Here is a 26,465-nt window from a genome sequence, read left to right on the forward strand (position 1 = left end):
GCCATCAACCACCCAAGGAGCCAAGGGCTGAAGGAGCACAGTCACACCAAGAGACCAAGGCGCACGTCATACAGCATGTGGCGTCTGATTGGCCTAAGGTGTCAAAGGGCAAGGTATGGACGCCTATGTTTTTCTCATTCCACCAGTCGGTGACACACAACACGTAGAGTTGCCGAGAACTGACACCGATCGTCAGCCGATTGTCCTCCAGAGGATATCGGCGTCGCTCCCCCTCTCCTGATCGACGAGATCGTCATCGCTCGATCGGACGACGAGAGGAAGAAAGAAGGGAGTCCGAGCGCCATCACCATCAGTGAAGGGAGGAAATCGATCCCTCCAGGATCTCGACCGAGCGAAATAGGTCATCCATCCGGGAAGATGAAAACAGGAGCAACGCTTTCTGGGAAGAGATAGACATGATCGCCGGAGGGCTAACCGACGGGACTCTAACCAAGCTCGGAAGTCATACGCTCGACGGCTGGAGATTCACGCCGTTGGATGCAGCAAAGAGAAGGCTGAAAGCCCCCAGATCAACTTCGGCCCGAAAGACTTAGAGGGAGTAGAGATCCCTCATAATGATGCTCTGATCATCCAAGCGGTGATCGCCAACTGCACCATTCACCGGACCTTCGTCGACACGGGGAGTTCGATGAACATCATTTTCAAGAAGACATTCGATCAGCTACAGATCGATCGAAGGAGCTGCTGCCCATGGCGACCCTGCTTTACGGATTCACAGGCAACGAAGTTTTGCCGATCGACCAAGCAAGGTTGGTCATCTCATTGGGGGAAGAGCCGCTGAGGACGACCCGGACTACTAACTTCATAGTAGTGGACGCACCATCGGCTTACAACGTCATCTTGGGCCGACCGGCCCTCAACGAGTTCCGGGCAGTAGTGTCGACCTACTGTCAGAAGATGAAGTTCTCAGTGGACGATCAGGTGGGCGAGGTTAAAGGCGACCAACTGGCTACTGGCATACCTATGTGGAGATGATCAAGACCAAGGCCAAGGCCGCTCGGAAGAATCCACGACTAGAGATAAATGCTATCACCAAAAAATCGCCACATTAGTATATGAAGAAAAAAAGGAGATCTAGATCCACCCAAGTCGGTCGGGAGCCACGACCTTCATCGCCGCCGACTTGGAGGAGAGGAGGAAGGCAGAGTTGATCACCTGCCTCAAACAAAATCACGATGTGTTCTCCTAGTCGACACATGAGCTGCCTGGCATATCCCCGAGGGTGGCTTAGCACAAGCTTCACGTCCGACTGGACGCTCGGCTGGTCAAACAAAGAAAAAGAGATTTCATTACGGAGCAGAACGTGATCATCCGAGCAGAAATAAAGAAACTACTAGAGGTCGTCCATATCAGGGAAGTACAATTCCCGAGCTGGCTAGCTAATGTTGTTCTAATCTCCAAGACGGACAACAAATGGCGGGTCTGCATATTGACTTCCATGACCTAAACAAGGCGTGCCCGAAGGACTTCTATCAGCTGCCCAAAATAGATCAGATGGTGAACTTCTCTCGTGCCGTCCTTCTCATTAGTCGTATCTTCCGCTCGACTTCCTATGCTCCTAAGCTCCTGCACACTTAGACACAGAGATCAAAATATAACAAGACCTAACCTAACTTGGTTGATCATACCAAAATCACCTTGGGGTTCCAACACCTGCGACATTAGGTGGAGACCCCCTTATATAGTATTATTTCTTCTCTCTATCCGAATCTCGATGCATTCTAAAATAGGGTCGATTATTATGACACTCTAACACCTTTCCCGGAATAGTCCTGCAATTCCCGTGCTTTGAAGGGTAGAAACTTCTAATGTATTCTCTGACAACGGTTATACAAAAAACACCCAAAAGGAATGTTGAGCTAATGATTCATTAATGCATTATGATGATTTGTCGACTGAGTCCCCTCCAACGTCCTATGGGACCTTGCTCTCGGAGGAGATCAACTCAGCTAGGGGATGTAGACCACCTTGAGGATCCGATCTCTTTGAGAACTCAGCTCGACCTCTTTGAAGACTCTGTTCGACCTCTTTGAGGACTCAAAATCCGATCAAGCTGAGGGAACTCAAGCTCCGATCAACCAAAAGGTCCAATAGACCTAGACGACTTGATTGAGCAATATGACCATATATTTCCAAATTGAATTAAACCAACTCGACTCGAGATTTCCTCGAGCCAAGGGAACTCGGACTTCGATCGAATAACAAGTCTGATCGACTAGACTACTTGATCAAGTCATGAGACCCTATTAGCCCTGAACGTTGACCCTTCCTTAACTGTCACACCCGCTAACTTTCTTAACCTTGACCACAACTTTGAAAGCTCTACCTTATTCATCATATCAAAAAATAATAATAATAATAATAATAATAAACTTACATTAAGAACTAACTGTTAATTGACTATTGCATACTAAGCAACCAAAAGAATGATAGGCAGAATAACTCTATTGAATTCATATTCTCACAAACCAACACACCTTATCGATTGCAACACACTCAAAACTTGTATTGTACACGGCATCACCAGAGAAATTACAGTGACAGAAGCGCTGTATGGGGAAAGACTATTATTATACATGGCTCATAGTGATTGTTAACCTCAGTTCCAAAAAAAAAAATATAACTTCTTGAGTTACAAAGAATTACTACAAAAATACCAGCAATGATTTAAAACCAGCGACAAATACATGAAGTCGCCTATCCTGCAGCAGAATATACAGTTGTGAAGCTTGTGTCAACGGGGGCAGCCTCCGAGCACTTCCTAGTGCAGTAAACCAACCAGTTCACATGTTAAAGTTACATGATAATGACTCCAAACACCTCTGTAAGCAACTATCAATTTACTTTACATGTTGAAACATCTAAGAGCTTTACAAATTTTTTTGGTCAGTTAATAAAACCAGCTTTCTTGTCTAAAAGAGTTCTGACACATGAACCACTGGGGACCTCAGTTCATGGAACGGGCATTAGTATATATGTATTTTGGGTGATTACTATATCCAGGCTAGAGAACCTCGATCATTTGCCACTTGGGGTCGGCCTCGGGTCGGCGTGGCCGGTCTGTTGGCATTAATTTCCTGATCAAATTTTTTTAAAAAAAAAATCAGAAACTAAAGCATGCAGATTAGATAAAATATTTTTGGCGATAGATGCAACAATAGAGTGCAAACATTAAGAGAGTTACATCATAGCAATATTTACCTGCATCCATGTATCCTCAATATGACGCTCCGGTGATGTTTCGGACAAATTGATGGCAGGAGGTAAAGGATGAATTAGCTTTGGGACGACCACGAGATCTCGTCCCAAAACCAAAATTGCCCCGGCATTATTTGCTGTTCCTGGATGTATGGATTGAACGAAAATCAGGGGAAAGAACAAATAAGCAATAGACTGTCTTGTTTCAAAACCATGGATCCTCACCACAATAGTTAGTTGCAGAGAAAAGAGTGATTAAATGACCCTGAGCAAACCGTTCAAAACCATCCATGACACACTCATGTGCCCGTACTATCAATTGGAGGTCATTATTATTGCAGAACTCAATGACTCGGTCAGGCTGTTACATAGAAGATCAAAAAATTAAAACAATTGTATAGGAATCGAGTGAAATAATGCAAGCCAAATATAAATCACTAACCCCAAAAGTAACCAAGCCAGGACCCCTGGCATTTGGTCTTAAACCTTCAACACTATCATTCTCTGTTGGATCAGACCTGCATGAAAAAGAAAGTGGGGGATAATTATTAACTGACAAAAAACTATCAAGAGAGGACATTTCTTTTCAGTTATGTATGTATCAACCATAGCAGATCCATAAGAACGATTGCACCAGTTTCCATTGTGATAGGTCGCTGAAGGTTTTCAATCTGCTCTACATGATTTATCGAACGGCCAATGCCACCATGCATGCAGATAATCTTCTTCTCAATTGTAGCAGCTAAAGGCAACCAATTAAACAATCGGTTAAAACGGTGCCATGCCCAAATTCCGTCTCGTTCTCCCTGTTTCCAAATAGCATAAACAATGATATGGAACACAAATTTTTCTTGATAAACTAACTAATGACAGAAAATCAAATTTAATGGTACCATTCGCTCAATGCACTCAGTACGAAACCCAAATAAAGCATTAATATCTGCTGCTTCATGGTTTCCACGAATTAAATGAACACTGTGTGGATACTCGATCTGCAATATCAATTCAGAAAGCTTTCTCATAGCTTAATGATGCAATAAATTTACAAACATAGACACGTACAAGTGAATGCAAAGTAATACCTTCAAGGATTCTTTGATACTAAACATTTTCAAAATGATATTTGCTTGCATAAGACTAATAACATGTACAAGCTTGAGTGGAAAGTAATACCTTCAATGCAAGGAGAAGAGTAATAGTTTCCAGGCTATGTTGGCCACGGTCAACATAGTCACCCAAAAAGAGATAATCAATATAACTGAAAGTGATGAAAGTTAAGACAGTGTTACAAGCCGAAATAGAAAAATATTAACAAATAAAAATATTACAGGTTCAAAAAAGATGCACACAAGCACGTAGCCAAAACTGTGTAGTCAGCATCTATTTTCACACTGCAACATGCAAGGCCAAAGCAAACTTAATCCTAGAATCTGAATATCTGAAGTTATACAGTGCAAAGGCAAACCATAAAAAAATTGTACAGATCACAGAAAAAAAACTGCACCTATCATCTTGCTAAAACTTGGTCTGGTCAGTAGCTATTTTCACACTGCAATATAAGCAAGCTTGAAGCAAATGTAAGCCTAGGGTTTTAATATCTGAAGCTGAACATTAAGGACAGGATATAGAAGGGCATTCTGTACTAATTGAATCATGAAGAAAGCATAGTGGAAATTTAGTCATGCTTGATAGAATTAATGAAAGTCAAAAATGCTTACGAAATGTCCCCTGCTGTTGAAGGAGCACCATACTCATCAAACAACCGCATAAGATCCCCAAATTGACCATGTAAATCACCAAAGATTTTGACAGGAGCTTTAATTTGTAGAACAGTTGGCTCACTAGTGAATATTCTTTCAGCACTATCACAGAGCTCAGCAATCTCATTACAATCTAAGAAGAACTGACGGCGTACAGGGGGTTTCCAACCACGTGGTTTCAGGAGATGAGCAACAACCTGTAAATTGAATGTATGAAACTATCATCACTAGAAGATATTGTTTAAAAATGAAAATTATATTAAGTGAAAAATTGTCAAGTACAAGGAATCCTAACCCCTTTTTATAGACTAATAACATGAGTTATTCTTTTAGACTTCTAATGAACTTTTTCTAAACAAATTTATCTAAAAGTTACACTATCATATCCCATAATTTATGAAATATTTTCAGCCTATATATGATTACAAACTCATGTTTTCCTACAGATATACTTTACACACATAATCAACAAGACATTATAGATCTCAGAACATTGTTCTTGATCTGTGTATGAAGTATTTATGGTTAGCAGGATGTGCCAGACGTATTTATGGTTAGCGGGATGTGCCAGACTCTAAAGTAGTGATTAAGTGCTGGTATTGGAAAATGTTGCTCAGTACTGCTCACACTTAAAGTATTCACATCTAATATAGCTTTGCGTTTATTAAACTGTGACATCAGCGTACAAAATATGGTCTGCTACTTCCTTTCCTTATAAGTAGTGGCCCAAAAGTTCACAGAAACCAGAATCAATACATTATTTAGTTATTTTATATCATGAACCAAAAATGAAAGACTAAAAATTGAAAACAAATATTTTGAATTTTTTGCCAAGTTAACTAGATATGCTTTTAAGGGATCAAGTTTGAATTACCATATGAAACTAGTTGGTCGTTAGATATCTAAGCAAAAACAACAGTCGTGCCCTTGTGAACACTGCAAGAGTAGGATAGTAATATCCCTCTTCCTGGATGTTGTAATTTTGTAGTTACCTTTTTGGGTATACTATTAATAGACATTTGACGGTCTAATAGTTTCCTAGCAGCAGTAGCATTCTCTGGTGTGCCATAGCTGACCCTTCTACCTTCATTTTCAAATTGATCGATTGAGAGCTGCCTGACCATACCACCCAAAGCACCTCCTGTCTCGGCTGCTACAACCACCTGCCAAAAGGACATTGTAGGTAAGATCCCAGAAACGGCCACTGTTTTCTCCCCTCTAATAATTATCTTCCAGCCATATGATATACTTCAATATCTGTGCAGTCAGTTAAAATTCAGAGAAGCGTAAAACTTGGTGTCATAGCATACTGACCGCTCTATGATGCAATCGGACCCCAATTCGAGATGCACCATTTGAAAGTGAAGTGTCTGATGTTTTACTGAGATTTGAGAGTTGTTTTTCACCTGGAGTATCCTCTGAATCATAGGATTGATCAGGTAACTGTTCGACCTCACCATTGATCCGTCGTGCCTTGGCAGCAGCTAAAGCAGCACTAATTGCCTCAGCTTCTGCTGCTGACGCTTCTACTAAATACTGAACACCTTTGTTCAATCTACAAAACCCAAATATTTCACATGTTTCAAAATGAATCCCAGGAAATCCATCAAAATATCATGAGCCATTGACTCAGCTAAAGCAGCACGTCTGCAATTTGCAGTTTGCATATGCAAATCTAGAAATATCACCAATAAAGTACAGAAAATGCTAGTCCTGTCAACTGATATACCACCTCGGTCCTTGAAGCATGGAATCATCAGTGTTCATGTTGGTGTACATATCGCCATTGACAGTAGCCACTGAAGGTTCCATCACTGCTGCACCATCAAGAACTGTTTCAGTAGAAGTTTGCCTTGATCTTTCATCAAAGAACATGTATCTTTCTGGCGTTCCACCTATTTGTGCATTTGCATTAGCAGCTGAAGCAGTAACGTGGGAAGCTGCACTTGTTTCAGTAGCAGCTGGATCTTCCGCAACAAGTAGGTCATCAAGAAGCATACCTACATAAATAATATATATGCAGCTAAAATAAAAGTGAAAAAGATGTGTACAAATTAACAGCATAAAAAGCAAAGTGACACATCTAAATATGCATGATAAAGGAGTAGCTTTCAAACACCAGAAGCAGTGTACACATGCATGAACAAATCACAAGAGTTATGGAGCTTTCACTTCTGACCAACAGTTATAAAAAAAAATGTATCTCAAGGAGAAAAGTAAAGGATAGCTGTCTCCTATGTGCCCAGCTTCCTCCATAACTTCTGTAGAAGAATTATTCAGATCAATTTTTTTCTCCGCACTCTGTGTCTCTCTCAGAGTTATGGTTGGTAAAAGAAGTATGCACAATTAGAGGCAGTTGACACTTAAAAGCTTAGAGGCTAAATGGGAGTAGTGTATTCTTTTTCTCTCTCCAAACTCACTCAAAAATACTACACTTCTGCAGCAGCGTGACTATTGAAAGTTAGTGTACTAAAATTAAAATTTCAATTTTGGTTTTCAAGATGTATAAAGAGATTATTTTCAATACTACAGATCTTACGTAAAGTTGCTAAATTAGCATGTAATACATTCTCCTTTCTTGGGCCTTCCTATTGGAGCATTTCTTTCCTTGGAAAACTAAGCCAATAGATGATTTCAGTTGATAACAGTGTAATGTGTAGCCAGAGCCTCATAACTGGTGTCGCCAACATTCTTAAATATGAAATTTTAATCAACTTCAGAAATTCAATGGTAATTTGAGACACATCAGTTGTATCTACCTTTTTACCAAGAAATTCCTAATTTAGGTAATGGCAACCCAACACATTCTACTAGCATTGAATTTCAAACAGAGAACAATTATACAGTTATGCTATTGCAATACCAAGAGTGGATAGCGTCAATAAAATGGACAGCTTTCAAGAAGTCTTAAAAGGTGTAATAACAAATGTGAGAAAGAACCAACATGTTGGGGCATGATACTGGATAGAAGGATGTGAACAACTGGCGTTGGACTCATACAAACTATTGCTCGAATGACATCTGATATGCAACAGGGAACAAAACAATGACACATCACCAATTATGATTTGTAAAGCAATAATAAGTATGACATTTTGTTGGTGTAAAATTGCTGGTATGCAGCACAATATGGTCTTTGAAAACCATGAGTAGAATATTTCTGAAAGCATGAGTTAAACCATTCTCATCTGAATTAATGTGACCCATAAAAACCTTGGCACACTGTGAGACTATGCAATCAAATGATTGAAGATCAAAGCATTTACGTGTAAGAAATTCATCAGATCACTGACAAAGGCAACAGAGTAGCCAAAGATATTCACATAATATTATAAACAAGAAGATAGCAAGCAGAAAAATCAAAAAGTGAAGAGAGATTGTAATTTTTTCAGTGTGATACAAGCCAAATGCAGTAAAAGTTGCAAAACAAAAACAATGTTCCAATTCTTACCGCCTCGTAATCCTCCATAAATGAAGATTTTGTCACCAACAGCAGCGGACGCATGCCTACAACGCCTTGTTATCTCAACAGATGCTTCTCCGCCAGCTGCATCAGCACTATATCTCCCTTTCCTGGGACTTGTAACAACAGACTTGGTATCACACCAAACTCCAGCAGCAGTGTCTAGCACTAAAGAACAAAAATACATGCTGTAAATGAATCTGTATTACTAGGAAAATTATATAAAAGGACATGTGTTTTAGGCTTTAAAAGAAAAAGGGAAAAAAATGGTCAAACTGTAATCTTTTCCAGAAAACATCAACTTGTATGGTATGGTTTATTTCTTTTCGCCGTTTTCATTATGAGTTGTAATATCAAACTGTAAAAGAAAAGTAGTTGACACACTTCGGCATTTATTGTGATGCAAACAGGGAGATTGTAAAGAGATCAAACGAGATAGGAGATAATGCAACATTCAAGTTCAGCTAATAAATATAATTTTGGGACTGAACCAAATCTGGACATCCCACCTCCATGGCTACCTTTAGGGCTATGCAGATTAGACAAGGATGAAGGATCCTTGTCTGCTTTACAAAACCCAACTAGTTTCAGGTACAGTTTGAATTTGACCGGTGTTGCATATCCAATCTGAGCCACCTTGAAATTATAGTCAGAGATATCACAGCTTCATAGTCCACTTCTCCATCATGGGAACACTACTATTAATAGGAAGCAAGGTTATCTGTCCCACGGCAGTTCTGCATGTCATGTCGCAAGGCAAAGTTGTTTTTCTCATCCCTTGCCCCACAATCATGATGGTGATGGCATTACAAGATAGGAATGTAAAACCATCAAAATATTGCTAAAAGTCATTACTCATTACATTAGTTATATTTTATAAATTTATGTGAGGCAAATGAGATTAGGCAGAGATAAAAATATTTGTCCATCCCCCTTCTTGCTCTGCTTACAAGGAATTTTTCGCTTCATCCCTGTACCAGAACATAGAAGGGATAATGCAACCCAATCTGTCAGTTATTGTGGATTGCCAATGTGGGACCATGTATGGCACTAAACCCTCAACAAGAGGTTGTCAGGAGAGACGAGGGTTATTTCCCAGTCAAGCCTTGCATTGTATCGTCGTTTCAAAACAAACTGTATAGCAACAATGTACAGTAGATTGGGCATTTAATAAGCCATCCAGGTGATCCTATTGCACAAATAAATTAAGATGGTTTCAATTGCAAATGTCAACTTTGGTCTTGACAATTCTTAACACAAATGTATGCAATTTGTAAGTCATACACTTGGTAAACTAGGACATACATAATGTTGGAGTGTATACTAAAAGCCTAGCTTTTGTAAATATTTATTTTTGAAATAAAAGAATCACATTGGTCAATATCTACATTTATTTGTTAAATGTAATTGTTCAATTAATTTATATAGTAGACAACATGGTGTGTAGTGTCACACACAGAAGATCATGTTGACGGTTCTTTATAAATTATAAACAGTTGCTCACGACTAAGATGGAAAGGAACAAACCATCGGAATAGTCGCAGTGTAATTAAGTATTAGTTTATCTTGATTAATAAATTACACTGGTACACTCTAAGTGTATTGAGTAGGACCATTTAGGTAAGTTCTTTTTATACTGACTTAGTAAAAGAACTAGACCTTAGTTATTATGGAAGTGTGTGCTCTCAATCCTAATATAATAACAAGCACATATATTTAATATTTATTTCTTTGATTTATCAAAGGGTGAGGTTTAGCTCGATAAATCAATATGCCCGATAAGTTGGGAAATGATATTACTTATAGTGTGTGTTGTTGATTATAGAAGGAATTTGTGTCCTAGTTATCTAGGTTGAGAATGTCCCCAAGAGGAGTTCATAAGGATCGTCATGGTAAACCCTGCAGGTGGACTTAGTCCGACATGACAATGAAGTTGAGTGGTACTACTCTTGATAAGAAGGAGCTAGATATTAATTAAGTAAGTTGTTAACTTACTTAATTAGTGGGCATTCGTTATCTTAAACACAGGGAGACTAACACACTCATGATAAGAAGGAGCCCATAATGTAATTTGGGATTGGTGCGGTAGTGCGATAATAACTCTCTAATGGAATGAGTTATTATCGATGAACTTGAGTTGTGTGTTCGGGGCGAACACGGGATACTCAAGCTCATCGGAAGGCCAAAAACAATTTCTCCTCTAGGTCCCTGTCGTAGCCTCATTATAGCCTCAAGTCCATCCAAATATAAGTACATCTTGGTGTCCAAGAAGGGGGCCGGTCCAATGCTTGGTGACCAAGCAAGGGTCGGCCACATCCTCTTCTATAGGGGCCGACCTTATTGCTTGGTGATCAAGCTAGTAGGGGCCGACCATAATAATTCAAACAAGGAGGGTTGTTTTGAATTTTTAAAATCTTCTCTTTATAGAAAACTATAAGTTTTAAAAGAGAGATTTTAATTTTTAAAATTTTCCTTATTTGAATTAGCGCACATGTTTTAATAGAGAGTTTTAAAAGTTTTAAAACTTTCCTTTTTAACCATCCTCATGATTAAGAAAAAAAAGGAAGATAAGTTTTAAAATTTAAATTTTCTATCATCATGTTAAAAAAGGAAATTTTATAAGAGAAGTTTTAAATTTTAAAATATGGTTTTAATTTTTAGAACTTTCCTTTTTTAACTCCTACTTTAGGAAAGAGAGCTTGTAAAATTTTATAAGAGTTTTTCTTCTTATAAAATTTTATAAAAAAAAAATAATATTTCTTTCCTCTTATGGGGGTCGGCCACCCTTGCTTGGTGCCCAAGCAAGGTGGCCGGCCATATTAAAAAATAAAATCATCAAATTAATTTTTGGTGATTGATTCAATCAAGAGGAAAGAAAAGGAAAAATTAAAAGGGAAAAGGAAAATTAGAGGAAGATTTTAATTTTTGTAAAAATTCTTCCCTTATTTGCCTTGGACAACTAATATAAAAGAAGGGGTGAGGAGGCTTCATGAGACACAACTCTTATTCTCTTACTTGGAGGATCTCTTGGTGGCTGGCCCTCTCTCTTCTCCCTTTCCCTTTGCTCTCTTCTCCTTGGTGGTGGTGGTGGCCGGATTTTAGAGGAAGAGGAAGAAAGCTTTTGAGTGGTGTTCATCTTGGAAGATCGTCGCCCACACGACGTCCAAGGCGAGGCGAGGAATATGGCAGAAGATCTCGAGGTCATTAGTTTACAAAAAAAAAATGTATAATTAGCAATAGTTTTCCGCATCATGCTAGTTATTTCTTTTCGTAAGAATTCCAAACACAAGAGGCATTAGATCTAGTATTTCGAATTAGTTTTTCGAATTTGTGTTTTCTTTCTTTTTCAAATTTGTGATTCGATTGTTCCTTTTGGTTAACCTAGAGTTATTTAAGGAAATTAAATATTAGTTTTCCTTAAAAGGTTTTGTCTAGGCGGTGGTGGTTGCTCCCATATCCAAGAAGATCATGTGCCTCGCCATGCAGTCCTGGAAGTCAATTTTGAAAATTAATATTTAATGGAATTAATAACATAGGTGGATTTAAATCAATAGTGTTAAGTTCCGCTTGCGATTCAAATCTAAACCATTAAGAACAAATAAGTTAAATTTAGAATCAATGATGTTAAGTTCCGTCTGCGATTCCTAATTTAACTTCTAAAGAACGCAATAGGTTATTTAAGGAAAGGTTTGACACTTATACAAAAAAAATTTGTACAGTGTAACCGGTACGTTTTCCTAGGACTAACCAACACATAAATCAGTATTTTCTTAATTATCTTCAGAGACTGAAAAGCGCATTGCCTTAGTACAAACCGAAGTTCACAACTTTTAAATGCTAAATAGCCACCAACCAATATTTTATTTGGCTACATCATGAAGGGATTATGCCTGTCCAAGTAGTAACTGAGGCAAATATAAGCCTACCCTGAAAATAACAATCTTTTGTGGCTGTCAAGTATAAGCATACCAGCAATGCTTGAAGAGTCTTCTACAATTCGTCCACCACCAAGAGCCCCTCCAGAGACATGAAGCCGAGCATTGACAAAAACCTGCAAAATTTTATTGATAATTTAAATCAACATAGTGTACAGATATAAACAGACACAAAAAGAGAAGATAAGGGTGGGAGGGAGTTAGTGGAAGACCCACAGCGGCATGCTGGTATCTTGGAGAAGGAGAAACGCCAGGAGCAATAGCCCATTCCCAACGACCATCCCTATGTTTTGCAAGACCATATGCACTTGACAGAGGCTAAAGGGATAACATGTTACATTTAAAAAAGAAATCCAAATAACTCTTCAGAAACAAATAAGAACAAAGAAATTTTTTATTCCTGTTCAGATAAACAAGCTTGAAAAAATAGTTTACAAAGATTGGACTGCAAACTGCTCCACAGTTTGCAAAATGAGACAAAACTGTATATAAGGTATTTGATTTAAGAGAAACATCATCAACTCACCACCCCATTTGCATCTCTCCCACCACAAAGCAATAGAAGACCATCTGAGCGTGCACTTGCAGTTGCATACCTAAGACACAAACAAAATGGTTATCAACTTCAAACAATTTGTCAACAATTGGCCACAGTTGTACCTGACAAATAAAGTTTAAAAAACACTATTCATACATGTGCACATTTGTGCCAAAACTTGTGCAGTTAGGTCTAAACTACAGTAGTGCTACTTGTGTGATTTTAATTTTAGTTATAACTGGTACCATGGCATCATTAGTCATCACGAGTTGTTGCCCAGAAAAAAACCAAAAACTGGAACCAGACTAACTAATGTTAACAGGAGTGTAACTAAATCAGTTCGTAATTTGTGATATAGTGTCACAGCAAACATATGTACAATTGAAGAAATATCGCATGATAAACAGAAGTTCTGTGAAAGAATACATTAGCCATTTGAGTCCTGCAATAAGCAAATAGGAAGATTGAGACATTAATGGTTGGCAGAGTTCAATTAACTTAGATATGCTACAAAGCATGCTGCCACTGGAATAAGAGAAAATACAGAATAAAAAGCCAACAGCTAAGAACGTAAAATAAGGAAAAGTACAACATGATAAAGAAAATATTATTTTTTTTCGATATAAACCACTTTACTAGTTGATATACAATCTAGATAAATCAAGACTCAAGAGTCAGTAGATCTTAAGCAAGTAATTCATAGCTTCAAAGACATCCAGGAACCTACAGTGGTAGTCAATGAAGTATTACAGATTAGAAAGATTTCGGTAGGAAGTGCTAGGGAGTAGCTCATTCTTGTCATGTATATTATAATAATAGCATGGGGTTATAATTATATGATCCATGTTGTAATTCAGTAAGAAATCAATTTATAACATTCTCCATCCAACATAAAAGAGTGATAAATATGTTCCAAAAAGGATCTTTTTCAGATCTGCCAATAAAAAAATATGTACTAAAACCACTAGCATGAATATACTCTTCAGGCACACATATGAGAAACCATAGTTCCACTTCTTCTGTGTACCTGCTGTAGGATATTCAGCTACTTGAAGTTGTAACAACTAAGAATTTCAAAGGAATATGGAGATTATGTGATGGGTCACTCTTATTTCTTAATTCGATTTTGCAAGAAAATTTTTTCGAGACCCTACAATTACAAAATAGAAAGAAAAAGGGCAATCCGGTGCACAAAGCTCCCGCTATGCGGGGTTGCGGGGAAAGATCAATTGTACGCAGCCTTACCTTGCTTTTTGCAAGAGGCTGTTTCCAGGATTTGAACCCATGACCCTTAGGTCACAAAGTAACAATTTTACCATTGCACCAAGGCTCCCCTTCCTACAATTACAAAATAGAATGGAGGGAAATAGACTATGAATCAAAAACTAATTATACTGAACATTGTGAGTTATATATCAATGCCTTTTATGTTACTCATCCCTAAAAATAGGGCTCATTACAAGTTAATTATAGAGGATGTGTTTGGATAGCATATCAAATAGATATGTTCATTGGCCTTATAAAATATTTATAAAGGACTATGCTGCATTAATCTCTGAACAACATAAAAGTTTAGCATGAGAATTCCCTTGAACCACCAAATATTGGGCAAAAAAAAAAGTCCATAGTAATAATGAACCAAAAGCCAGCAAAACGATCCAGCTAATTGCCGAACTGCTAGGAATCAAACAAATCTACACAGACAACTCAATAGCTACTACTAAGGAGATATAACATATATAATAATTCACTTTCAGTAGCCTTATTGACTTTGAATCACAAATGCATATATCTGTAGCATTTATCATTCAGAACAAATAGCAAAAATAGATGAAAGAGAATGCAAGAAAAGAACACCATCAACTTTGAGCTGTGTTTTGTCCAACCGTTTGGGGTTGGCTACAAAAAAAAAAGTACCATTAACGAAGCAATCTCCTATACAAATCTATGATGTAACTACAACATGTTACTCGGGATAAGTTAAAAATCTCAATTAGTTTACTCACATGCATGGAGGTGGACCATCACCTTCGGGTTCCAACTTCCTCCATTCATAGGGTTTAGCAGCAGTATCAAGGGCCCAAACATCAGCTAAAGGGCGTTTCCCTGACAATAGTATATTGTTTTTCATACATTGAGCCATGAATGAATGTGTATAGAAAATTTTGATAAAAACATGTTTCTATATGCACAAGTAAAATGCTCCTACCATCATTTCCACCAATTGTCAATAGAAATCTCTGCCCAACTAGAGCCATCACATGACCATAGCGTGGTCCTGGACCAGGTCCTTGGACAACAACCCTATATTCAAGAATCTCACTCAATCAAAAGATGACAAGATAAATGAGTGAGCCAACTGAATTAGATAATAACCTATGCCACCGTGGCCGCTGCTGAGTCAAGTCCAAAACATGAAGATCCTCCGCTGACAAACCATTAGGGCCAATTCCACCCTAAGAGATAAAAAAAGACAATATCTACTTTAAAAACTAATTTATTTTCTATCGACAGATTCAATGCTGTCAAACAGTAAGAGGGTATCATATTTATAGAACCACAATGCACTAGAAATTGCATATACATGATTACCTGGATTACTACCATAGTTCCCACAGCAGCTGCAACATGTGCAGCCCTGGGTGATGGGGGCTCTCCAAGAGGTGTCAGCCTGAGAAATACAATCACATTATGCTCTTAAGCTAAACAATATCAAATAATTGCTTAAATTTGATTGGAAGGCTCCGCCTCATAGCTGGTCTCATAGATATTGCTGTTAGTGTTATATAAATGAATTCAACTAAAAGATTATGTCATATCATATAGACAATATATTGATTATCACTCTGTTGAAGAATACCTTGTCCATTTGTTAGTCAACACATCATAACAATGAACATCAGCCGTTGCACCTGCCAAGCCTGCAATGGAGAAGGAAAAAAACAACATTTTAAACAATTCAATATTTCATCCATCTCAAAGTAGCATAATTTCTTCATTGTGGTACCTCCCCCACCTTCCCAAATTTTCTAAGAGAACAATGAATTTCGAGACCTAACCTACATAATTGTTTCTAACACCAGCCTAGACATTCCAATATCAAGAACATCGTAGCGATACGTGATACGCACAACGAGAATTAGAGCTTAAGACAATGAGGGTTATCACGTACGAATGCCAGCACTTGCTGCCGGCGATGGTGGGGCCGCTGAATTGCCTTCGAGCGCCGTCGCACCTCCGAACAGAATAAGTCGCGGCCCTATGTGCCCAGGCGTTCCCTCCTCCCCGACAGCCGCTATAGCCGTGAACGTGTGGCCGCACCTAGACGTCGGCCCGTCATCCTTCCCCTCTATGACCGCATCCACCGCCGAGTACGTCGGCGCGGGTTTCGGCCCCACCACGACCGGCCGCTGCTGCCCCGCCTCCTCCGCCGGAAAGGGAGGCAAGGCGGTCCCATTTGCTTGGTCGTGGCGGGTCCCTGTCGCTGGATCGTGGTCCGTGTCCGTCGCCATCGAGGAATCGATCTCCATACCGGTGGAGACACGGCAGCGGGAAGGAACCGCGGCGACCTACGACTCAGTCCAACCGCCAGGTCTCGTCTCCGGCGCTATAGGCATCACTGCCCCACCTCGACCCGGGTGTCGAAATTCAACCTGACCACCGTCGCCGGAGATCCCTAATCGCTCGGAGAAGTTCGCCTTGGAAGGCACGTAGATCACCTCTTCTCTTCTCTTCTGCTTCGATTTCCACCACCGATCGCTCTCTCCCTCTCGCTCTCGAATCCGAATCGGAAGAAGTGGAATTATTATTAGGGAAATTAAAGCGGCGAACATAAATGCGAGCGAACAGAGAGAGAACCCTTCTCCCGTGTTAGTCTTTCTAGTTCTCTCTAAAAAAATTAAAAAAAAAAAACTAATATCTCCACAGTAAATTACTTTTATCACTTTCGAAAAAATTCATCCCTCTCAATCATCGCACCAAATACCTTTTTTGCCATCGATCTATTTCATAAATAGATCGATTATTTTGTATCAAAAATTCACCTTGATTATTTTGTATCAATCTATTTCCTTACTATTATTCTTTGAGACGGATCAAAATAGCAAACGGACAGGATTCCAAGAACAAATATCGAAATGAAAAACATCGTCAAAGATTGAAACACTCCAGCAGTTCCAAAAGAATACTAATCAGATCAAGAAGAAGACACGTAAAGCAAAAGAAGAAAAGACAAAAATTCAAATACAGAAAGTTTAAACCAACTTTCTTTGCAACCTTAAATACAGAAAGTTTGTACACACCAGTAGAACAACAAACAGATTCACAGATTCACAGCTGAAGCAAGTAAACAAACTGCAAAAGCACACACCACGAAGTACAATTAAACTACTTCAGACTTCTGGTTCAGTTGCAATAGTATATTATTATCAGTTTCTACAAATTTAAAGGAGCAAAGAGGACTTGTTAAATGGTTTCTCGGAAGTCCTAATGGAGAATCATAAGCCAAGAATGAATTGCCTTCAGAAAGCAACCTCCGCATGATCTGGTTGCATGAACCACGGGTATCATTTCAATTCCGTCAGACCTTGAGGAGGCCACAGCAGGCATCTGCTGGTGTGCCGCCCCACTTGCCATGGATGGCATTGCCTCCCTCATGCACCCCGTCTATCATGTCTGAGAGAGAATGGAAGATGGCTGGGCGCAGGTGCCTGAGGATGTGATACCGGTCGACGTCTTCCTGAGCGTACACGCTGCTCACCTCTGATCCCGTGGCATTGGAACCGCCGCTTACTGAGTTGAGGTTTAAGCTGTCGGACGGAAGGATTTCTGAACTTGGAGATGCAGCAGTTGCAGGAGGTGGAGGAGCCTTCACTTTGAGGTTGGGATTGTTGTTACCCTGAAGATTGCCTTCTTTTTTCTTGTTCAAAAACCGACCACCGCAGCCTCTTGCTCGGCGCATGGCATGAAGGTGACGCGATTCATGCAGATATGGCTGGATGGAACTAAACTGAATTAACAAAACCAATTTTTGCCCATATGAACTAATCATTTCAAAGTTTTAAACAAGCATATTTACCACTATCGAAGAAACCACTAGTTAAAGATAGCATAATACTATTGAATGCCTGAAGTACTCATAGGTTTTTTTCATAATGGCAAGGCTCATTTTAACTTTCAACTAACATAGATTAAGCTTAACTGAAAATTCATATGTTCCCAAGGTAAATTTTCTTTCCTAGTATCTTTTGGAATCAGTCAAGATCTGACAATTCGCCCTTCAATTTTATTTGTTGATCAAGGGAAAGAAATGAAATGGTAACAAAAGGGAGGCAAGGAAAAGAAAAGAAATACCAATTAGAGCACTAACAATAACAAAAAGGAGTTACGCAAATCCAACAGAGAGGAGGCAAGTGGCTAACCACGCGTGCTCCGACCAAAAATATGAAGGGGGAGATCAATGGCAAGCTGTAACTTGGGGCACTCTTTTCATTTTTGACTGACAACTAATATTATAAAATTTTAATTGAATTGACATTCAAATTGTTTAAAACATATTTTTAGAGGCAAAGAAGCTTAGTAGAAGACAAGTATATGATTAAAATCTCATTTGAGTTGATCCCAATACACCTTTGAGTGTCGGCGAGGAATGGTACCAAAATCATACAATGATACTTTAAGCGTTGCTTTAAATAATGCACATAAGTTCTTTAACAACTATGATATAGTTTGTTAAATTTAGCTTAGATAAGGTTCACTTCTTCGACAGTTATAATCAATATCTAAAAATGACTATATCATAACAATTCTTTGAAATGCTTTAACAAGATTGATAAGTTCCGTCAAAATTTGTTTAGATAAGGACCAACTGTTCCCATGGTCACATACTAAAGAATGGCATTCTTCTACATTAGTTCTTATAGCATTGATGATAAAGGCATACCTTTCGAACTCTCTTTAATTTGTTCTCTTTCTCTGCCTTAGCACGAGCTCTGCGACGACGAAGAATTGCATTGAATTGCTTTGCATTTACGAAAACTGGTCCTTCAGAAGTCATATCGATAGGCAAAAGCATACGACCATGCTGTAAAACAAAAACAAAAAAACTTATGATGCCAAACTTGAAATACATGAACTACAATGATTTTGAGAATTTCAACCTAAAGATCCTGGCCAACTGAACTGTGAAGTGTAGCCTACATAAACTCGGGATGAAGTCAAAAGGACCCAGACAATTACTATGTTTAAATGCATGGATTATGCAGTTTGATAAATGTATTGATCGTCACTGTCTTCTACAACAGGCATTAATGCACCAAAACCTTCTTGGGTTGCTTATGGTGTCACTAGTCTTTTAAATGTACTCATACCACCTACCATTCTAATTCACTAGAACACAAATAGATCCTTAAAATGGACAAAATCCTGCAGAAAAGTGACTAAACATAACTTTTATTTCCGTAATAGAATCATAACAGACTAATATAAAAACAATGAGTTAGCTATAGTTTCTAAGTGTGCTCTCCTACATAAGAGATCCAACTATAGGATTGCCGCGAGACCTATTTGGCAACCAATTGACAAGTTATTACCTTTTTTAGGTAACCAATCTTCTAGCTGAGTCATTGTAAAAATACCAAATAAGAACCTACTAAGACAATATGCATTCTTTCTTTCTTTTGTTATTTTTCACGGGAAATAAATAGAATAAAAGACCTTATTATCAAAAGAAGAAGAAATGAAATGGGAAACGAACCGTCATTTGAGCACCATATGTTGGATATAGGCCATAAAACTGATCAGCACCAGGGTAACTAGGACAAACCTACACAAAGATCAGAAAATTTGACAATGAGCAAAACTAATACTAGTATGATTGTGATTAAACAAATTCAAAACAACTACTTAATTACAAGGAACTATAGCATGAAGGAAAAAACTATTTAGCTACCATAGACAGACCAAGCCCCTCTTTGAAATGACCTGGATTTTCTGGTAATGATGGCGGCAGAGAGAAGGGAACAAAATATTGCTGAGTCTTCTGCTCTCTTCCTGAGACCTTGGCAGCTAAAGGAGAAAAATACAGTAAAGGTCATATTACTCTGCGATCCGTAAGCAAATAGCGAGAAGGTTATACAAGGAATTGTCCAACAGCCTTACCACTTGATATAACATTATGCACAGATATAAACATGGAAATTTATTACACATCAGTAGGAACCAACGTAAAATTAATTACAAAGCAGGTAGTTCCCTTTCCTGTTTACAAATGAATCACTATGCATAATAGAGAAATCTGTTACTACACTCCTGCCCCCATTTGAGCAGGTTTAGGAAGAGAAGAAGTCAAAATACAAGAGAAGTGAGATCTAACTCATGAACTGATTCATTCCAGGACCACACACATAAAGCAACATCAAGCATGATTATACCGGCAGGCCCGTGAATGGTATGTAGCAGCGAAAGCATTACCTGGGAATAGTGAGGACCGACTCTGGTCACGTTTCTGGGGGATTTCAAGTCCCTGCCTTGTATCTACCAAGTGATTCATCTGTCCGGGGATGGCCGGAATCTGGTCCTCTCCATTGATATGGTCCACACCTACAGGCTTCAGGCAAAAAGGTTCTCCACAGGGAGGTTGAGATCTTACCATCCAAGGTACTAGAGTAGCATGGAATGTCTGTTGCTGACCAGTTCCATAATTCTTGAAGAAAGGTGATGTTTGCATCTCGTTAACTCCAAGCCCCAAATAAACATAAATCTGAACGGCCAAACCTATGTGTTCTACGAACGTCGAGTCCAATTCCAACTATGCTAGAAATTTGAGTTGCTCCAAACAGTGTTTGTCATGCTTTCCATCCACCACCTGCAGTTCGAAGATCAAAGTCTTGAACTAAAACAGTAAATGGATTGAAACCCTGAGAGTAAGATTCAGTCACTAAACAAACAACAACATCCCGCTAATACCAAGAAGGAAACGTGGTCCGAAAGGAACAACACCAAGTAGGTAAGCAAGTAGCCAGAACCCAACGATAGATAAGCATAAAAAACCCTTATTTACATAGTAAAGTAGAAGCTTTCCTCAAATGGTGGTTTCAGGCTTTCAAGCTGTCATCGATAGATACAAACACCCAAAAAAAGCTTTCAAATTTCCCACTTTACGATGAAAACTCACACGAAAGCGAGACGAGAAAAGGTGAAACAGCCCAAGGAGGAATTTTTCCCGCTAAACAGGCGAAAAAAAAAACACCCCCAATCTTCAATTATCAACACGGCACAAAGGAATCGAGGCAGCACCGAGAGCGAATCACAGGAATCCACAACAGGTACAGAAGGCGCAATCTTTAAAACCTAGCGCAAAGATTGGAGAGCAACCAGTAATCACTCACATTCCATCCAGATTAGCTGTCGTCGGGATCCCTCCAGCCATGCGGAAAAGTGAGGAGGAGGAGGAGGAGGCCAATAGGCGAAGGAGAAGACTGAGAGAGGTGTCAAAGTGAAGCTTGTTACGAGAACATATAGATCTCCAATGCTCCATGTCCTAATAACTAACAAGAAGCATTAGGGGATTAATTAATACTTAATGGTGGATTATAGCATGGATTATGCACCACTAACTGGCTTTTTTCTAATCCTTTTACAGAACCTTTTTTTCCTTCTACCTTTAGTAGTGTTTTGCTTTGTTAAAAGCAAACTTGGATTAGGCTAATGCATTATAATTTGTTTATTGTTAATTTATTAGTTAACTAAGCAAATGGCAAGGAAAGCAAATGCCATCTCCCTCCCCTCACCAAATTTTTTGAATTTTTTTTTGTTAAATTAATAATATCAAAGTTATCAATCATATGACCCTTGATTACTTGTGAGGGTGTCCCTCGATGGATCTAATGGCTAACACATGAGGTGTTGTCATAATGAGATCTAGGGTTCGAATCTCGATAAAATCTAGGTAAATATCTCCATTATGTGCTAGTCACTTTTTCAAAGGTTAATAGTCGTCCGTAATTTTCCTCCTCCGTATTAACCCTAGGACAGATTGACGGGGGGCGCTAGGGATGAGCGTATTCGTCTTTTTGCCATAGTTAATTACTTGTGAGGGCATGGTTGCCATGGTGATCCATTTGCACTTTGATTGTCACTATTTTTCCACTTATAATTTTCTTTTTGAGAAATAAAAAGATTTCTTTGTCATTAAATAATAAAAAGTTCATTAGTCATGCATTCTCTCTTTTTTGAATTATAGGAGAAAAATATTAGATTGAGTATGATTTGATGATTAAATTTTAATTTAGTGACAATAATTTATTTTCATTCATTAATTTTGTTTTATCGATAATGATAGAGGGCAAAAAAACACCTCTTAATTATCTCACACTACATGTAATTAAATATGACCATCAATATTCCTAATCACGATTCACTTCCTAAGTAGAGCAGCATTATTAATTAAAGGAAACAAATGCACTTCCTAAGTAATTATTAAATTATAAATGATGAAGAAATTAAGAGATATTAAGGATGATGTATGAAAATTAATTCCAATGAGACATCTGGGGAGAGGTCATTAATGGCTTTATGATATATTTCTTATGAGGCAACTACGAAAGGCAACCTAGAGCTTATCTCCTCTCTTTTATGTAAATATTTAAAACAAAAGCGTATAAATTTTATAAAAATTGACATGGATTCATTGTTGGAATGAACTAAGTTTGTGTTTAGTGAAGGGTAATCAAGATTTACTTTTGTTTGGTAAAGTTTCAAACTTATAATACAATCTAATCTGTATAACCTAGAAATTTTTTTTATAATTTGAATTACAAGGTTAATATCATGTAATCTGATTACATTATACTCCTAAGATTTAATATATCAAATATATCTCTAGTTCTTGTACCAACCGGTCATTGCCATCGTCGCTCCACCACCATCATCATCTGTCACGGTTAAGGATGTTGTCACTGTAGTCGACCATGCCCGCCAACCATCATCGGTAAAAGTCATGAGATGTTTTTATTATTTTATAATAATATAAATTATATTACTTATAAAAAATAGAAATAATATAATTAAAGATTATATACATAGGATATAATTCTTTCACCAAGCATAAGGGCATTCCATATCAATTTTATAAATGCTAATTGTAATAAATATTTGCATAATTCATTAAACAATTTTATTTGAGATATTTTTTTATTAAAAAAGACTTAAATACCAAGGAATATAAGTCAACTTAACATTTGTTTACAAATTGTATGAATGATGTGATGTTCGAAGTGGATAAGTTGTTTAATTAATGAAAGTGTCCGGCGGACCAAAGTGAAATAAAGGATTTAAGTGGGAGGAGTTTTATTCATAAAAACTTGTTTCCAAAAATTTAATCTTTACTCTTATATAATAATCTATCATTTCAGTATCGACTATGTAACGCAACTGGTATATTTTGTAAGATGTTTCTGATGACCTACATAATAATACGAAAAATTCAAAAATTAAGTCCATACTTAATTTGGTTCAACTATATATCTAATTAAATTAAAATTAAACAATTCAGGTTGCCTTGTTAGTCTCATTAAAAAAATAGCAATAAATTTTTATAACAGTTTTTGTAATTTGAAATTATTAAAAGTTGCTTCGATAATTAATTTTTATGAAAATGCCTTCTCACTCTTCAGTCTTCCGGTGTTTTCCTCCACTCAACTGATTTCAACGCAGGATTAATCAAAACAAAAGATAACGATTTTTTTAACAGACTAAGTATATTAAAATTTAATATTCAAATCGACCAGAGCCAATTGAATTAATCAAACTTTTTGTATTTTTCTAATTTACCATAAGTTGTAGACCAATTGATTGTCAGTCAATTGTTGACACGATCAATTTAATTAAAAATTTTCAATAAATCAATTTATCAAATATTTCGATCTATTTAACATTTTACCGAATGATTTCTGCTCTGGCATCTTCTACCCCTGCCCCCTTCCAGTTTGATTTTCTTTCTCGTTTCTTAGAATTTCTTCTCTTTTTTAATTCCGATATCCAATTTTTTATATCAATTAATTTTGAAGGTAATAGATTGTATGATCGGTCATCAGAGTAATATAGAAAGCACAAATGAATTTTAACATATGAATCCTGATGATCTAATATTATGAGTGATTCAAACATCGCAAGGAGCTTTGTATAAGTTTTGAATCCTCATTATAATCTCAAGCTCAGATCTCTTGTTCCATAAAAAAATAGACAAGGGGATAATCACTTGTAATTATGATCAGATCGTGATCGTGATCTTATTGTAATTAGTTGTGATCCCTCCTTGAGTTCATCATCCCCAGTTATAGTTTGGATCAGGGTGAATACCCCCCCCTCGCGTCGTCGTTGCTCAATGTCAGGCTACCTGGCCACTTGTCTACTGTCGGCGGTCTCCGGGCAGCCTCTGCCCACTCGTCCTGATCTAAATTATAACCTAGAGGGACGGTGAACCGAGAAAGATCGCAATCACGATTCGGCCACAATTGTAAATGGTTCATCTTCTGATCCACTTTTTTGTAGACTAAAAAAAATGAACCAAAGGATCTGTCCTCTACAACAATCTCATTCCCTCTAGGCTTTCCTATCCAATTTTCTCTTCTTTTTTTTTAATTCAGGTATTCAATTTTTCATACCGATTAATTTTGAAAGTAATCGACTTTATGAAAAATTTTCATCAGCCATTAGAATAATGTGAAAAGCGTAAATGAATCCTAACGGATGACCCAACATCACGAGTGGTTCGAACACCACAAGATGCTTTATGTAAATTTTGAATTTACGATCTCATTCCCTCTTAGCTTCCCCTATCTAATTTTCTCTCTTTTTTTAATTCAAATATCTAATTTTTGATACTGATTAATTTTAAAAGTAATCGACTTTATAAAATTTTTCATCCACCATCGTGATAATGTGAAAAGTGCAAATGAATCATGAGAGTCAACATTACAAGTAATTCAAACATTGCATGATGATTTGTATAAGTTTTGAATTTTCATTATAATCTCATTCCCTTTTCTCCCTATTCAATTTTCTTTCTTTCTTTTTTTAATTCAGATATTTAATTTTCCATATTGACTTTATAAAAAAAAATTATTAGTCATCAGAATAATATGAAAAATATAAATAAATCCTGACAAATGATCTAACATTACAAGTGATTCGAATACCACGAACCACTTTGCGTACTCGTTACAATCTCATCCTCACTTGCGGTCCCTATCTTTGTATACCTCACCGTAAACAAACAAACTAGGTCAATTAAAGGAAGAAAAAATAAAGGCACTGGAGAATCAAATGATTATATTATATTACCATACTTGATAAAGCAAACTCAAAACTGATTTTTTTTTTAATTTTTTTTTGACACATTCTTGATCTGATTGGTCACAGCCGTAATCTTTGATAACTTGATCCGCAGAAACCATGTCAGAACTGCACCATGTTTTATTTCACAATAAAATCAAAAGAAAAAAAAACCACTTTTTCAAACTACCAACTTGAAGTCGTCGTCATCGCAAAGATTTTGCTATCAACCCTTTTGATTCCAAGAACAATTACATTGTATTTACATAAACCGAGATTAGGAGAACAGAGAAAAAGAAAAGGAAATGAAAGAGTAGAGTAGAGTAGCAAAAGAGCAAGGCGATCCCTGGAACTCTACCGGAATCCGGCCGCCTGCCGCTGAGCCACCGTCCACCGCCTCCGGTACTCCTCGTTGTTGGCCGACGGCTCCAGCACGTCAGGTGCGAACGTCACCTTCTTCTTCGCCCGCTTCCGCTCTCGTCCTGACCAAAGATGGGATTTTTATCAAGAAGGGGCGGCGGGAATGGATACAGGTTTCCGCGGGCAGAAAAGCGATCAAAGTTTGAATTTTGAAATGCGCATGAGAGGGCGCCCGCGCTTACCGATCTCGGATTCGAACTTCTTGATGAAATCGGAGGCGAGGCGCTTGTGGACTTGCACGGCGAAGAGCGCGACGCCGCCGCAGACAGCGACGACCGCCATGAATCCCACGCAACCGGAGCTTTCCATGCGCGATCCTTTGATGCTTTCTACCGCGATGACAGTCAAAAAGCCGAAGCCGGAGATGGGATCGAGAATTCGACGTGGATTGGGAGAAGGGGGAAGGATTTGGATTGGGAACTCGGACGGCGAAGACTTCAAGGCTGCGTTTGGAAGAAGGACAGGGGAGGGAATTTAATGATTCGCCGTTGACTAAATTCCTAGTATTCACACCCACTATACGCTTACTCGCACGCGTACCTTAATTTTTACTAAAAAAAAATTTGGATTTCCCAGTGGGCCCCGTGATACTGACACCAGGGTTTCGCCGTACATTTAGTCTTATCTTAAATTCCGAAAACAGGTAAGTAGTTAATCAGATGGACCCAACTGATTTTTTTTGTCAAAATAAAATAAAATAAATCTAAATCATATTGATTTGTATTTGATCACGACCAATCAAAATTATTAATCTGGATCGGTTTGAAGTTAAATAACTTCGAAAATTTGAAAATTAC

General features: G+C 37.9%; 3 protein-coding genes across 3 annotated transcripts; all 3 read right to left on the minus strand.

Moving 5' to 3' along the window:
• Nucleotides 1-2,505: 2,505 nt before the first annotated feature.
• On the minus strand, nt 2,506-16,788 carry LOC122022612 (serine/threonine-protein phosphatase BSL3-like). The gene is made up of 21 exons (XM_042580644.1): nt 16,088-16,788; nt 15,776-15,836; nt 15,508-15,586; nt 15,292-15,371; nt 15,125-15,219; nt 14,922-15,021; nt 12,904-12,973; nt 12,594-12,695; nt 12,412-12,493; nt 8,431-8,610; nt 6,712-6,979; nt 6,294-6,534; nt 5,972-6,142; nt 4,938-5,176; nt 4,393-4,477; nt 4,113-4,211; nt 3,826-4,025; nt 3,662-3,737; nt 3,445-3,580; nt 3,223-3,362; nt 2,506-3,098 (listed from the first exon to the last, which is right to left on the minus strand). Exons 1-21 carry the CDS (start codon nt 16,443-16,445, stop codon nt 3,015-3,017), a joined length of 2,946 nt encoding a protein of 981 aa, XP_042436578.1. The 5' UTR covers nt 16,446-16,788; the 3' UTR covers nt 2,506-3,014.
• Nucleotides 16,789-17,196: 408 nt separating this feature from the next.
• Nucleotides 17,197-21,416, minus strand: LOC122022591 (nuclear transcription factor Y subunit A-10-like). The gene is made up of 6 exons (XM_042580628.1): nt 21,303-21,416; nt 20,386-20,779; nt 19,865-19,980; nt 19,670-19,738; nt 18,857-18,997; nt 17,197-17,908 (listed from the first exon to the last, which is right to left on the minus strand). The coding sequence occupies exons 2-6, from the start codon at nt 20,639-20,641 to the stop codon at nt 17,495-17,497; spliced, it is 996 nt and encodes a 331-aa protein (XP_042436562.1). The 5' UTR covers nt 20,642-20,779; nt 21,303-21,416; the 3' UTR covers nt 17,197-17,494.
• Nucleotides 21,417-25,454: 4,038 nt separating this feature from the next.
• On the minus strand, nt 25,455-26,137 carry LOC122025215. The gene is made up of 2 exons (XM_042583986.1): nt 25,851-26,137; nt 25,455-25,730 (listed from the first exon to the last, which is right to left on the minus strand). The coding sequence occupies exons 1-2, from the start codon at nt 25,975-25,977 to the stop codon at nt 25,603-25,605; spliced, it is 255 nt and encodes an 84-aa protein (XP_042439920.1). The 5' UTR covers nt 25,978-26,137; the 3' UTR covers nt 25,455-25,602.
• Between the last annotated feature and the right edge of the window lie 328 nt (nt 26,138-26,465).

This window comes from Zingiber officinale, chromosome 9B, assembly GCF_018446385.1.
Source record: "Zingiber officinale cultivar Zhangliang chromosome 9B, Zo_v1.1, whole genome shotgun sequence".
Taxonomy (NCBI): domain Eukaryota; kingdom Viridiplantae; phylum Streptophyta; class Magnoliopsida; order Zingiberales; family Zingiberaceae; genus Zingiber; species Zingiber officinale.

Excerpts from the sequence above, each read along its gene's own strand:
- LOC122025215 (XM_042583986.1), bottom strand. The coding sequence starts at position 25,977 with ATGGAAAGCTCCGGTTGCGTGGGATTCATGGCGGTCGTCGCTGTCTGC. Across the intron at positions 25,731-25,850 it reads GAAGTTCGAATCCGAGATCG|GACGAGAGCGGAAGCGGGCG; the intron begins GTAAGCGCGGGC and ends ATCTTTGGTCAG.
- LOC122022612 (XM_042580644.1), bottom strand. The coding sequence starts at position 16,445 with ATGGAGATCGATTCCTCGATGGCGACGGACACGGACCACGATCCAGCG. Across the intron at positions 15,837-16,087 it reads GGCAGCAAGTGCTGGCATTC|GCTTGGCAGGTGCAACGGCT; the intron begins GTACGTGATAAC and ends TCTCCATTGCAG. Across the intron at positions 3,363-3,444 it reads CTCTGCAACTAACTATTGTG|GAACAGCAAATAATGCCGGG; the intron begins GTGAGGATCCAT and ends CCATACATCCAG.
- LOC122022591 (XM_042580628.1), bottom strand. The coding sequence starts at position 20,641 with ATGCAAACATCACCTTTCTTCAAGAATTATGGAACTGGTCAGCAACAG. Across the intron at positions 19,739-19,864 it reads AGGGGCTTGGTCTGTCTATG|GTTTGTCCTAGTTACCCTGG; the intron begins GTAGCTAAATAG and ends ATCTTTGTGTAG. Across the intron at positions 17,909-18,856 it reads AATTAAAGAGAGTTCGAAAG|CCATATCTGCATGAATCGCG; the intron begins GTATGCCTTTAT and ends AGTTCCATCCAG.